The sequence below is a fragment of the Barbatula barbatula genome, assembly GCF_947034865.1.
Source record: "Barbatula barbatula genome assembly, chromosome: 17".
Taxonomy (NCBI): Eukaryota; Metazoa; Chordata; class Actinopteri; order Cypriniformes; family Nemacheilidae; genus Barbatula; species Barbatula barbatula.
Genome location: NC_136780.1, coordinates 1,992,223 through 2,006,209, shown reverse-complemented (window position 1 = coordinate 2,006,209; position 13,987 = coordinate 1,992,223). Strand labels below are relative to the sequence as shown.

The 13,987-nt window shown below is 40.5% G+C and overlaps 1 protein-coding gene across 2 annotated transcripts; it reads right to left on the bottom strand.

Annotated features, from left to right (window-relative positions):
- Positions 1–143: 143 nt before the first annotated feature.
- LOC306906287 (specifically androgen-regulated gene protein) lies at positions 144–8,134 on the bottom strand. 2 transcript variants are annotated; one of them, XM_079477555.1, is made up of 4 exons: positions 8,081–8,134; positions 3,431–3,591; positions 2,426–2,612; positions 144–2,233 (listed from the first exon to the last, which is right to left on the bottom strand). In XM_079477555.1, the coding sequence occupies exons 2-4, from the start codon at positions 3,533–3,535 to the stop codon at positions 750–752; spliced, it is 1,776 nt and encodes a 591-aa protein (XP_079333681.1). In that variant the 5' UTR covers positions 3,536–3,591; positions 8,081–8,134; the 3' UTR covers positions 144–749. The 2 variants fall into 2 exon arrangements, with proteins under 2 accessions (XP_079333681.1, XP_079333682.1); XM_079477556.1 differs by lacking the exon at positions 8,081–8,134 and having other exon boundaries at positions 3,431–3,907.
- Between the last annotated feature and the right edge of the window lie 5,853 nt (positions 8,135–13,987).

Below are 13,987 nucleotides of genomic sequence, written 5' to 3'. Positions count from 1 at the left end.
AGAAAAACATGGATAGGAATTTGGACGTCAGAGGCAGCAAGGATGTTTAACACCCACTCAAAGTGTTCAGAAACACACTGAGCCTCCAAGATACATTTTACTTACTTTCATCACCACCACAGTATACTGATATTATAACAGATTTTATTGAAGTCCTTCAAAATTTCCTTTAGGTCTGAGACCAAGACAAGGCCGAGATCAAATGAAGTTAAGACCGTGAAAACCATCATAAAACAGTACAAGACTACCGTTCGTTCATTAACAAGAATAACTTTGTTAAATGGTGCCTCATGCACCATTTGAAAACTTTTTAATAAAGAAATATACACAGGAGAGATGAGATTTTAGACAAACCAATGCCCTAAAACATGCCCGAATAATACAGTCCTGTGTGATTGCATTTTTTTGCGGTAAATACTACAAACTATCTTTAAGCCAAAGCGTTCTTAAACGATAACATTGTAATGCTTTGCCAACAACAATTCACAAAAAATTTTGTATATTTATTTATTTATATATATACAGTATATATAAATATTTAATTGAATTTAGTTTAAAACGTAAACTAGAGATGCAAATCGACCATAAAACCAAAAGTGCAACAAGTGATGATGAAGAAATAAACTGAACTACAGCAGTTCTTCTAAGATCCAGCATCATTTAAATGTTTATGTTATACAAAGTCTTTCTTCGGTATCATTAGTGTCTATGACACCAATCCTCATACCCCAAAAACCTGCAAAAGACCATCAGTGACCGCCGCCATCCTTCAGTAATCCCAATTTCTTCAGCGCTTCACGTCTGTTCTCTCCGTTTATCCCATGAGGGGTAATAACCACACTTATTCCATTCGATCGTGGCAACTTTTGGGCATCTCCACCTGTGTGTGCGGGCAAAACCAAATTGGAATGAAACGATTTGTTGAAATTGACCTCCGGATGTCCCGAACTCGAGTCCTTATCGACCACAGAAAGAGGTCGAGCTCGGCTTTTCGGAAACTGTCCGTGGGATGATTCAACATTGATGGTGTCCAGATTTGACGCCGATCTTCTGGGTTCCACAACGATGCTGCTAAGACCGACACCTGACCTTCCCAGCGAGGACGATTTGATCTCATAGGGCCGAGGCAGTGGATTCTTCAAAAGGCTTTCTCTACTTGCCACATCTCTGTGTCTTGTGTCTATCGGCAGATGTGCATCTCCTGTATACCTCGACTGGTCCGGCGGCAATTCCAGAGTTGGTGATGTTGAGTACACAGATGGGCTGCGAGACGACACCGGACTCAGATCTTTAGATTTGTATGTCGGTGAGACAGAAGGAGAGACACTGGGCCCTGAATCGACGTTGTCGTTTTTTAACAGGCCTAATTTTCTCAATGCCTCCATTCGTATCTTCTCCTGATCCAACGGAGCACGATCGTTTGATGACAGGAGCGAGTATGCAGGCCCAGGTTCTTTGTGGGTTTTGAGGATGATATTAGAAGGGAATTTGTGTTTGGGTGCCACAGGTGGCGGGGTTTTGGGGTCCTTGTACTCTTTTGGAACAGCCGGTACCTGGTCAGAAGATGGAGAAGGTGTTCTTGGCTTTTCTGCTCCAGAATGCTGCACGATCATTACCGGTGTCAGAGGTGTTTTCTTCATCATAGCTTTCTGCCGTAAGTTTTCAATATCACTTTTACCCATTGAGTTTCTTGATGGTGCTGGATCTATACATTTTGGTTTGATCACCTCTGCAGGCTTGGCAGGATTTGGAAGTTCAGGAGTCCATTCTGGCGGTTCATCAACGACAGGTGCTGAGTAGCGTGGAGCGGCTTTAGCTGATTTGTCCATGAAATCCGAAGGTGGAGGAATCCAGCTCATCTCTGAGGAGACTTTCTGTTGCTTCTTAGCATCTGAACTCTTAGGACTATTACTGCACGCTTGAGATCTAACCGGAGGTTCAGGAATGAAAGAAGGCGGTAGATCAGCCACTTCTCTCATTAGTCCAGTGCTTTGTTTAGCATCTACATCTTGTGAGAATTCTGATCTTTTTAAAGCTGCCAGTGGTGTTTGTTGATGGTCAGAGGCTGACCTGAAGCCATCGATAAACACAGCAGGTTTCTCTTTAGGTGATAATTCACTTGATCTTCTATCCAGTTTGGCATTTCCACCAGCAACGAGTAATGGAGTCGGCACGAGGTATTTTGCAGATGGTCTGTTAGCTCTTCCGATGATATTATTTGGGTCCTTGTAGGCTGAAAGAGAACAAATACGGGTCAATATTAAAAAAGGAAAGTCTTTACAGGGTAATGTCAATTTAATGTAATGATTTTAACCCTCAGTTGTTTGAAAGCATGACTTGACAGCAGACTCTCTTCGGACATGGGTTTAACAATCTGGTTTAAGACAAAACTTTTTTACGGTGTGTAAAAGGTGTAACTTCTTACCCTCAGGTTTGTTGCGATAGACAGAAGGGTACTGAGCTATTTTCTCCGCTAGTCCATAAGAGGAGCGATTGTGCTCATCATTAGACAGTCCGCTGTCATCCTCCACATCCAAAGATTCAATGGTCTCCTCCAGGAACATAAGACATTCTTTCTCCTCAGCAGAGAGATGCCCCAGACTGTCGTCACTCTATCGTATGAAGAGGAAAGGGTCTTAAAAACCTGGAATGTCTCAAACGACTGCATTAAATGTTTCACATTGTGCCAATGCTGTGAAATTATTTGCAAGACCAATTTACAATTTTAGACAAAGAGTAAAGAAGTATCATTTCAAACTGCGATCTAAAATTTCTTGACGTTTCCACAATCTTCAACATATCATATAATCAGTATTCAGTATTAAGTAAATGGACAAGATAAAGTGGTGTTTAATGAAGTTTTAGAGTATCAGTAGATAGACATCACATATCCTTCTTCCTCTTTTGAGAAAACAGTTATAAACAAAAACGCATTTTGGGACTATAAATATATATGTAAAGCTAATAATTAACATATTTAAGTATGTGAGTGACTAGCATTTGCTGTAGATATCGTAGAGACAATATCTTTAAATTAATAACATGGGATTTTGCAACAGTGGCTGTATACTGTAGATGCAATATGCACTTTATTACCTGTAATTTAATAAAAATGAAATGCAATTACTGCTGTAGTTAACACGCTTTTCAAATGTCACACATCTTTGTAGCAGTTTTCCACTTGGCAGCGGCTATAATCATATTATTTCATATACTTAAAAGCCCGTCAAAAAAAAAGATGTCTCAAATACTCTGAGCATGCTTCTCAATGTTATGGCAAAATCGTAATAGAAAAATGGCAAAAGAAATTGTAAGAAAAAGTAAAGACACTATCCCAAAACCTACCTAAAGTACTTAAAATATATGCACACAAAAGATTGGGAAGCACTGTTCTAGGAAATTTGTAGACGGTAGACGATGTGATACTCACAAAGTCAGAGTTGATGCTGACCATGCTATCACAGCTCCCTGTGCTGTTCATACCAGACACAGGCTCCTTGGAAACGCCCCTTGGCCAGCTGTCACTTTTTGGCATTGTACATTGGAGGAGTCAAGTATTTGACAGATGTCTAAAGAGCCTTTTCTGATGATCTAAAGAAAGTTCATACAGTAAACACACATTAAACAAGATGACAGAGTGTGGAACAAACTGAATTTTTTAAATCTCAAATAGGATGAGTGCTTGGAAATGTATTTGTAAGAGAATGTTTCCAGCAGTATTATCTTTGTAAAAATGACTGATGTCACACACTACAGATATGTGTACAAGATCTGAGATTAAACACACATGCTCACCAACAGATTGATAATACGTTTTGGGATTGGAAATAAGGTACATTTTGGTATTTGGGTTCTTAACAGCAACTGTACAGCACAGTCGGTGCGTTTCATTTGAATAATGGTGAATGCTGCCATCTAAACCTTGGTGGATGGACGCCAAACAAAATAATACATCATAAATGTCATAAAAGCTGATCAGGTTGTGACCTAATACTTCAGCCTTAAGGTTCAGCGTTACTGAACATATCGATCTCTTTATTGATCCGGACAAAAAGTACCAAATCAGCCAAACTACAAGTATGAGCGCTCCCAAAAAGTCCTTCAGCCTCTCAGTACCTGCCCAGAAAACTGAACGTACTAGATAAACTGCATCCGCCCTGTAGATAACAGCTCAATGTTTCATGAAAGTCTCTTAGCATGATTGACTCACCTCTTCTGGTAAGCCAATCAAAACAAAGCACACATTATTGAACACATAATGTAGGTGAGACCGTCAGTTCAAAGCCAACGCCTAGAGAACAACATGTGCGCCCATCGCAAGGATTTAAATAAATCTTCTTTTCGTCAAACTTTCAGACTGCATTGCATGTTTTTCTTCTTCCCACGTGCGTTAAGTAACCTGTTATATTGTGTTTCAAACAGATATGGCAACAAAAGCCAAATTTGTGGATTGTGGTCTAGCTTAACGAAACTTGTCTTAAGCCAGTGCATTCTTTACTATTCTAGCTATTTTTAATGTTTACTAGCTTTCCTGTAGCTCATAGGTAAGAGCATTGCGTTAACAACGCATGGTTGTGTGTTCCATCCCAGGGGATTGCATATACCTATGTATAAATGTATAGGATAATGCAATGTAAGTTGCTTTGGATAAAAGTGACTGCCAAATGTAAACGTAATGTCTGAAAAAGCCCTCATGCATGATGAGATTATACTTTGTAGAGAAGACACTGACATTTCCAGAGAAACCGTAACCTATTTAATATAACCATTAGGGGTGTGACGAGATCCGAATGGTCTCGCGAGAACACACTTACCTTACGAAATTGGCATGTAGAGTGCTGGGCTCGTATTAACAAACATTTTAGTCGCAAATGCTTCCTAAATTTAACCTGTGCGACCTCAAAATATATTTGGGAACATTTGTGTGGATGCACATTTTGTTGTGGTGTGACCTGTTTTCATTACTGTACAGTGCACGCTAATAACTGCACAAAATATGTGCGGCAACGGTGTGTGAGCGCTAGCGCTATGCGTGTGATATGATCACCACCTCTACTAACATGAACACTATGCAAAAGCATATAGAGAAAACAACCACAACTCTTTACTAAAAGCTGCACCGCTTAAGAAAACTATAAAGCACAAATGTTTGCAATCACTGCCTATCATTTGAGTTTGTTACAAACATTTTTGCAGTGTTTATATACTGTTTATTACTGCATAATATAATTCATTAAAATAAAAAAAGTTTAATGTGTTTCATAAAGTTGATTTTATAATGCCAACATTTTTTTGCATTTTGTATTAAGGTGAATGAAAGACTATTTACCTATATATTTCGTCATTGAGGATTTATTTTAAGAAAGTCTAAAAATCGTCTCCTCTCGTTCTTGTGAACCCAGTCTCATGTCTCGTCTCGTGAGATAAGCGTCTCATCACACCCCTACTAACCATCGCAAATTGAGGTAAGGATCTTTTACTTAAGCTGTATAAATATTTTGTTCATATTTATTCTTTCAACTGAGCGCGTCTCATTACAAGCGGACTGCTCATAAAGAGTAATGCTTCAACACTAATTTAAAGACGGACAATAACCCCTTAGAAGGAAGCTATCTTTGTTGGCCATGGCAGGTTTTAGAACCAATCCTACATCTCATCTTTACGGAAAGAACTACAGAGATTCAGATAGATTCAAATCAAATGTGTAAAGATAACACGCAGTGATTTTAACGCAAATGTGAATGACAGCCATTGTTAGCATGCAACATGGTAAGATTTTCAAGTTGTTCGGCATATTTAAGGCAGCTACGCATGGCTGAGGTGAGGTCATTGTTGCGTGTACACATCAAACCGACTGGGCTATGACTACAACCAACACCTAGAAAACCGGAATGCCACGTTATCCGATTAAATCTGTTGTGTCACCCATGTAAATAATAAAATCCTTTTGCCTTTCTATTTATGAAGTTTGCATAACACTTTGTTTAAAAGTCTTTAGCTGAGTAACTTTGACAATGGATTGGTTCACAAACAGGTGAAATCAAATACTACCGGGTATGGAGACAATTGTGGTAAATCAACCTTTCAAATGACTTGAAGTAATCAGGTCTCAAGACATATCATTAGGTTAACCCATGAACTCACACACTTTTCTTTTCATAAAAAAGTGAATGTATGTTTTTACTTTTGTGGGAGTGACATGTTAATAAAGAACGTTGAATGGTAAAAGGTAAAACTGTAAACAGGAAAATGTTCAATTGAAATGTGTTAAGAGATATAATACTATTATTTTAATACATTTATGTATTACATACATTCTTTAATAGGCCAACAAAGTCTCATGTGTGTGCCTCGTGTATAAAAGTTTGTATAGATTTCATTCTTGAAGTGTTCGAAAAAATGTCAAGAGAGTTTTTTATGAATCCTGACATGATACTTACAGATATGCGCACACACACATAAACAAAAAAACCCCAATAAATATGTAGACACTTAACTTTAAAGGTGGAATCTATGCAATGTTTTTATGCTTAAACAACGAAGTTTGTAATTAAAGGTTCATTGTAAAACGAAACTCAAGCTCATAAAGAGATGACCATCATCTCCTTGAAGGGACTGTTGGATATGGGAACGACTATGCAAAGTTTTATATGGTTCATGTGAAGATAAGAAATGTGAAATATTTGCCCTGTCGTTGGCCCTGGCCAATTATTTACAGACAATAAACACACACAGTCCAAGTCCAGCTGCAAAGTACACATGCAAAGAAAAGAAGCAGATCTCTGTTAGAATAAATCTATAAACCTTCCCTATATCACATACACATCACCCCAAGGAAGACACTACAGAAAGCGTTTCACTATATAAAACTACAGTAAACTGAATCCCTTCATCAGACGAATTAAGACCAGCATGTCTGAAGTCAGGCCTTGTCTATACAAATGCGTAGAAAGAGTGTGGAGCAGTTCGTTCTTGCATTTCTAGAAATAAAATCGTACATTTGTTTCGTGCGATTTCATGTATTACACATCTAACCATTTGACGTTGTGCGAACTATTTAACATGTTGCCAATGTTATACGGTATCAGTTATAATGTAAAATTGTATAATGATGTCACTACTTCCTCACACTCATGTCACCTCATATGTCCAAGTTTTATTTTAGTGAAACATACAAGATGTTAAGAATGCGAGATTTCTGTACGGTCATATCGCTTATTGCTCCCCGAACTCTTTGTAAGTGGCTTTGGATAAAAGCGTCTGCTAAATGACTGAATGTAAATGTACAATGACACGCTAAAGAGATGCTTTGAAGTTTCAAAGCACAATAAACATAAGATGTGCTCACAATATTCCCAGTTTTCTGAAGCCATATGACGGCTTTGTGGGAGGAATAGATCTGTAGACTCATTGTTTCCTATTTATTAATAATAGCTCATACCTGAAGTGTCGGGCCCACACCCGCAGGCGGTTTCAAAACCTGTGTTTCCAAATCACTACATTTATGATTTATGGTTTCATTTCCTTTCTGAAACTTAGCAATCCCTATGAGCTGTCATTGTAAGAGCATAACCGATTAAAAAAGAAAATGATTTGTTGAGTCCTGTAATGTAAATGTGTATTCACATAAAGTTACAGTTGAATAACGTTTGAATTAAGATGTTCAAATGAATGAAGTTCATAATTTAAACACAAAAGAGCTCAAAATAAACCCTCAATTAAGATGTAAATATCAACAATACACGTGTACAGTTTTACATAGGTGTCATTTGAAGTGTGCATTCAACTTTAAGACTCCAGAGCAGGTGCACAACAACGTTGTCTATACTATAACTATAACTATAGGAACTATAAGAATGCAAAGCAATAATCAGTAAACACGATAGCTAATGCTGCATTTCTCGTTGTTAGCCAATTATCGCGTAAACTAATGTAAACGTATTAAATTACAGCATTGTTGTTTTGGAAAAACTTTACAGATGTCATTATTAGCGTATGTGAAACACTACATCATTATAAAAGCATAAAATCGCCATTAAATCGATGGTCAAATAACTAATAAAGTATTGTGAAGTCTTACCTGTGGAGATGAGAATGCGCGAGACTCCCGCCCGCTCACCTGCCTGACTGAATCAGATGCTAGAGAGGAACTAAGAAGGCATTCAACGCGTCACCTCGATCAGCCAATCGGCGTCCGCGTATACACGCAGCGCTGCAGCTGATTGGCTGAACGCTACGTGCGTCAACAGCGTAATGCCCACTTTAAAAATAGTATTCATGGTACAGCAATTTGTAAAATCAAATAAACTATTACTATTATTACTTGTGTTTTTTATATAATCTGTATACATTTGAAAGGAGACACCCGCATTTATTGCATTTTAAACGCTGAGAATGCATTATGTTATAATCGCAAAATAATGCGAAATAGTCTGGTTTCATGTATAGAATTTGGTATAAAGGAAAATATATACATTTTAAGTGTGTGGATATGTTAATTCGGGTTTTCGACAAAGACATTCAAGCTATTTCAACCTGTTCATTTGGCTGTTTCTAAAAATATGATTTGACTTATACCCCACCAACACCCTTAAGTGTCACATCTCATAATTCACACTCTATCAATGTGTTTTGGCAGTGAAGCATTTCATTTGGACAGCTTCTGTATCTTTGGTAAATAATAGGGCAGATATTGTGTTACTTCCCCTAAAAGCCAAAGCAAACAGAAGTAAAAAAAGCACATGACTTTAAATGGTGACATTCCATTGGGTCATTCATTGACTTTGATAGTTACTAACTTTATGGTATGTACTGGTCATCAATGTAAACATGTCTGGGTTGAGCTGTGGTCAGGTTATATCACTGGACATTTAGTTTTTCACGTAAAAGTTTAATTCAAAGTATATGTGTTCTAACGCAGAAAATGTTTACAACCTAATTCTGTAGGATATACTGTATGGAATTACAACATTGGAGAATGATTCTATGTTTCTATAGAAATACTAAGCATACAGATCCAGGGAAAACTGAAGAACATGAAACTTTTATTCAACCAGCTCTAGACCTTTTCTGGATTACCTTATATTTGCTTTAAGGAACCAATAAGCATAGTTATAGTTGCTTTGAGCAATAAAGTGACCTCATTTTCGTTTTAAATGCAGATAAAAGGGCAAGATCAAATAAAAATGTATTTTCTTTTGTACAATCGGAAATAATGCTAAATCGAAATACACAATGACGCAAAATCAAAAGTCAAACAAATCCCACTTTTGTTTCAAATAATAGAATAACAAACCACAGTCAACACAGGAGTTGTTTACTGCTGGATGTTTGGGTACAGCGTGTACTGTACAGATGCCTATGTATGATCATCAAAGCTCATTCATCTTTTATGTGTTTTGGCAGTGTTTTCAGTGAGCACACATTTTGAGAGACCGGCGCATGAAACCGACCCAAAGATTAGCTTGAATTAACTTCTCACACATCAACTGCGGTCTTATCCTCCTGTCTGATGCAGAAAATACAGCACGCTCTTTCCACATCGTGGCGCTTTCACTCATTCAGTACTCCAGTCAAATCAAGAAAAAATATATATTTTGTAAATAATAGTGTGGTGAAATGGAATTAATGCCACGCCCATCATTAGTATGTTTCGAGCTCTATATAAAGGGGTTGCCCCGGTCGGAGGATGTGGCGTCATTGTTCAGTTAACTTCCGTTGTGGACTGGTGTTCTGCTGCCTGGTGTTGAGGGTAGGTCGTTTATCGTTCACCGTGGCTTGTTCATCCTGGTGTTTGGGTGATATTATTGAATGTTTTACCCCTCTTTGGAAAGGCTGGTGTCTGTCTTGGCGGGTGCCTATTATATTGGCTGCATTGAAAAACAGCTTGATTTCGCTGCCGTAAAGCTCCTTTACCGCGTTACATTACCGCATGTGTGACTGCTGTCCTCCTGGCTGGTAAGCAGAGGTGTATATATTTATAGTTTAATTACAGTTTATTACATCAAGTTATACGACTCGTTGTGTCTGTGGTGTAGCGTTGGGGTGCTGTTCTGAAGACCGGACGAGGCGTCCTCCGCATATGGGTTTGTAGCGCTCGCTTTTAATGCATTGATCGCACTTCGTTTGAAAGGTACGTGACGATTTTACTCTTGTAGGTTTCAGATGTACAGCAAGGCGTTGGTACGCTTTGTAGTGTGCTGCTGCATGTCGTGAAGCTCCATCGCTGCTGTTTTGTTGTGCTTTGCTTTTTGCTTTGCTTTGCTTTTCGTTTTGCTTGCTTTGCGTGGCTTGCTTCGCTTTGTTTGTTTTGATTTCGTTGATTTACATTTTGGTTACGTTGCTTGCAGTCCAACCAATTTTGTCTGTTTTCATTTGTTGTTGGACCCCGGTGTCGCTCAGGTTGCAAGTTTTCTCTGCTTGGCTAGCTGCTTGTTCACTTCTGAGCGCATGTAAACCTGTGGTGTCGGGTTTCTCATTCTTTCACGGTTTGCTGGAAATATTAATTATATTTCTCGTGTGCATACCCTTTTTGAATTTGTTATTTTCTTTGTTTAGCATATTTGTTTATTTTGGATTATTTGTGTATATGTGTGTGCTGCCCATGCTTTGGGTAATCACAACTGGTTTTTGTATTAGGTTTATGATTTTGTTGCTTTAGAAATATTAATTGTATTCTACTCTTCTTGTCTATTTAGTTATAAGTAATTGTCCTTTTTCTTTGTTTGCTTCTAGGAGTTGGGGAGGACCAGTGGGGTTGCAGGCTGGTGCGGCCATATACCGGAGTTCCTTAATTGCTTGTGTGGTTTTCCTGTTCTTTTCTTGGTTTAGGTTTTGTCCTTGCTGTGAATTTCACATTTGTATTTGACTTAATTGTAGCACGTGTGGCTCCTTTGGGAAGCCGGACACCTAGCCTGCCTCCTTGCTGGCGATCCCCAGACTCTGGTCGGCAGCTCATCTAACTCTGCTATTTTAATGTTTTCCAACCCATGCTGTCATTTTTATTAAGATTACTACCGATTTTAAAAGAACGCATGGGGTTTTCCCAAATCATTGATTACAATAAATTATATTTTGATATTCACGTCTCATTGTCTTCAGTCATGAGAAATCTGAACCTGTGTGTCTGAGTCTATTTCCCAGATAGCTGTGCTGGGTGGCGTAGTCGGTTATATCAATTCCCCTTTTCCTGTTTTATTGTACCTTCCCTCCCCTCCCCTGAGCTTCGGTCACATTTGGCGTAGTCGGCAGGGTCTTTTCCTTTTTGACTTTGACGTGAGACGTGAATATTGGTTAAGTGACGGGGTATAACGTGTTTGTGTTTTTTTTTTCTAGGCGACAAAACAGCAGTGTTGGAGGTATTTTTTTGGAACTGAGTGAGTTACTTTTCTCTAGGCTGTGGTAAGTGTGCTTCGATCATGGAGAATGAAGTGCAGGAATTACAGGAGCTGATAGCTCAGCTGCGAGCTGATAACTCTAGATTACAACAGGAACAGTCCCAAACGAGTTCCCCGGGTCTTAGTAGCGACCCTTCTAATATGCCCGGACCATCGAGACGCCCATCTCAATCTAATGATATTAGTGGTGCATTGGCAGAGCGATTTGTGTTTATCCCTAGGGATAGGAGATGTCCCAAATTTAATGGTAGGTCAGGTGTTGGGATAATTGAGTGGGTTGAGGAGGTGCAGGCTTGTATGCGGGCTCGTCGCTTGTCCGTGTCAGATCAGGCCTTCTTTATGTTCGATCATTTAGAAGGTGAAGCCCGGGATGAAATTCGATATAGACCTGCTCATGAGCGTGATGATCCTGAGGGTATTATCGCTGCGTTAAAAGATTTGTATGGCTGTTCGAAGTCGTATATCGCTTTGCAGGAGGCATTTTTCTCCAGGAGACAACAGGAGGGGGAAACTTTATTGGAGTTTTCTCTTGCTCTTATGGGTCTTCTGGAGAAGGTGAAACAGCAGTCACCGAGCGTAATGTCGAATGGAGATGTACTGTTACGGGATCAGTTCGTCGAGCATGTTTTAGATAACACTCTTCGTCGCGAATTGAAGCAGCTAGTGCGTCGCCAACCTACTGCCACACTACTGGAGGTGCGTAAGGATGCCATTAGGTGGGAGCGAGAGGGAATGCCGGGAGGGGTAAGGGGTCGTAGTCAATCTGTTCCTGTAGCACATGGCTTTCAATATGGTGTCCAAGGTGACACCTACTCACCGGTGGGGAATCCCCAGCGGTCGGAAATGAGCGAGCTTAGAGAGATGCTAAAGCTTCAGCAGGAACAGCTAACCCAGCTTACCAAAAGCGTTGCTCAGTTACGCGAATTTCCTCATAGTATGCGCCAGGTTCGAAATGATTCTGTGATATGTAGAAGATGTCAAAAACCTGGTCATTTTGCACGTGAGTGTAATGAGCGTTTTCCCCCTCGTCCATCTCGATTAGATCAAGCAGGCACCAGGGCACCAGAAGAACGGTTACTGCGTCAACACCAGGCATCGGAAAACTAGCTCCCGCTGTGTCGTTGAGCCACGACTCGGGTGGGGACTTTGAAGGCTCCATGTTAGATAGAAATGGCCCCGGGCCGAATTTAATGTCATCTTGCCCCCATTTGGTAGTTCGTATGGGTGGCGTGTCAGTGCCGTGTTTGGTGGACACCGGATCGATGGTGTCTACCATCACAGAAAGTTGTTTTAGGGACGCTTTTGAGCTGTGGGATCAGGAGCGTCTAAAAACCTGTCACTGGTTGCAGCTGAGGGCCGCTAATGGGTTGTCTATCCCTTACAAGGGTTATATCGAACTAGATGTAGAACTGTGCGGTAAACTTGTTCCGAGATGTGGTGTGCTGGTTGTTAGAGATCCTCCTGGTGGTATCTGTGCCCATGCCCCTGGGGTGTTGGGAATGAATGTGTTGGGGCGGTGCTATCAGGAGCTTTTCGGACAATATGGCCCCTCTCTGTTTGATTCGCCAGCGGTATCGGGCGCTTCCCCGCTGGTGTTTCAGGCATTGCAGCACTGTCATCAGGCGACCACAAAATTATCGGTTGAAGCGATAAGTAAGGCAAAGGTGCGGGGCCCTCGAGCGGGTCGTATACCAGGTGGTACAATGAAATTGATAGCAGCTACCTGCTCCGATACGCTTTCAAACGGTGTAGTGCTGTTTGAACCATTAGAGTCAGGACTCCCTGTGGGATTACTAGCATCTCCTGCCCTTGTACAAGTGACAAGAGGTATGGCGTACATACCCATTGTTAATGTGGGGACCACGGATGCCTTGTTGTTTCCACGTCGAGTCATTGGCACGCTAACTAGTGTGTATGTGGTCAGTCAGCCGCCAGGGGTTGTAGAGGTTAGACCGGTGTTAGGAACCATGTGCTCTATTGATGTTCAATTAGGGGCGCCCACTATTCCAGAACGAATAGCGGCTCTCGATCTGTCCTTGTTGTCAGAAGAGGAGCAGAAAAAGATAAGGTCCCTTTTATTGAGATACCAGATGATTTTCTCTGTTGGGGAGGGAGATCTAGGGTGTACTGATCGAATTTCACATGACATTCCTTTACTGGATGATGCTCCTGTCCGTCAACGGTACCGCCGTATACCTCCTTCTGAATACGAAGTAGTAAGAGCGCATATTAACCAGTTATTGGAGACACAGGTGATTCGGGAGAGTTGCAGTCCATATGCCTCTCCAATAGTTCTGGTCAAAAAAAAGGATGGTAGTCTACGCATGTGCGTGGACTATCGCCAATTAAATGCCAAGACTCGGAAGGATGCTTTCCCTCTCCCTCGTATAGAGGAGTCGCTGGATTCGTTGACTGGGGCCCGCTGGTTTTCCACTATGGACTTAGCCAGCGGATATAACCAGGTCCCAGTCACTGAGGGGGATAGGCCTAAAACCGCCTTTTGCACACCATTCGGACTCTTCGAGTGGAACCGAATGCCGTTTGGTTTGTGCAATGCCCCCAGTACGTTCCAGCGACTAATGGAGCGGTTG

Bases quoted from the DNA above. Each gene is read 5' to 3' on its own strand.
- LOC306906287 (XM_079477555.1), bottom strand. From the start codon at position 3,535: ATGCCAAAAAGTGACAGCTGGCCAAGGGGCGTTTCCAAGGAGCCTGTG. The intron at 2,613-3,430 runs GTGAGTATCACA...TTCATACGATAG, and splicing joins TCAGCATCAACTCTGACTTT to AGTGACGACAGTCTGGGGCA. The intron at 2,234-2,425 runs GTAAGAAGTTAC...GTTCTCTTTCAG, and splicing joins CTATCGCAACAAACCTGAGG to CCTACAAGGACCCAAATAAT.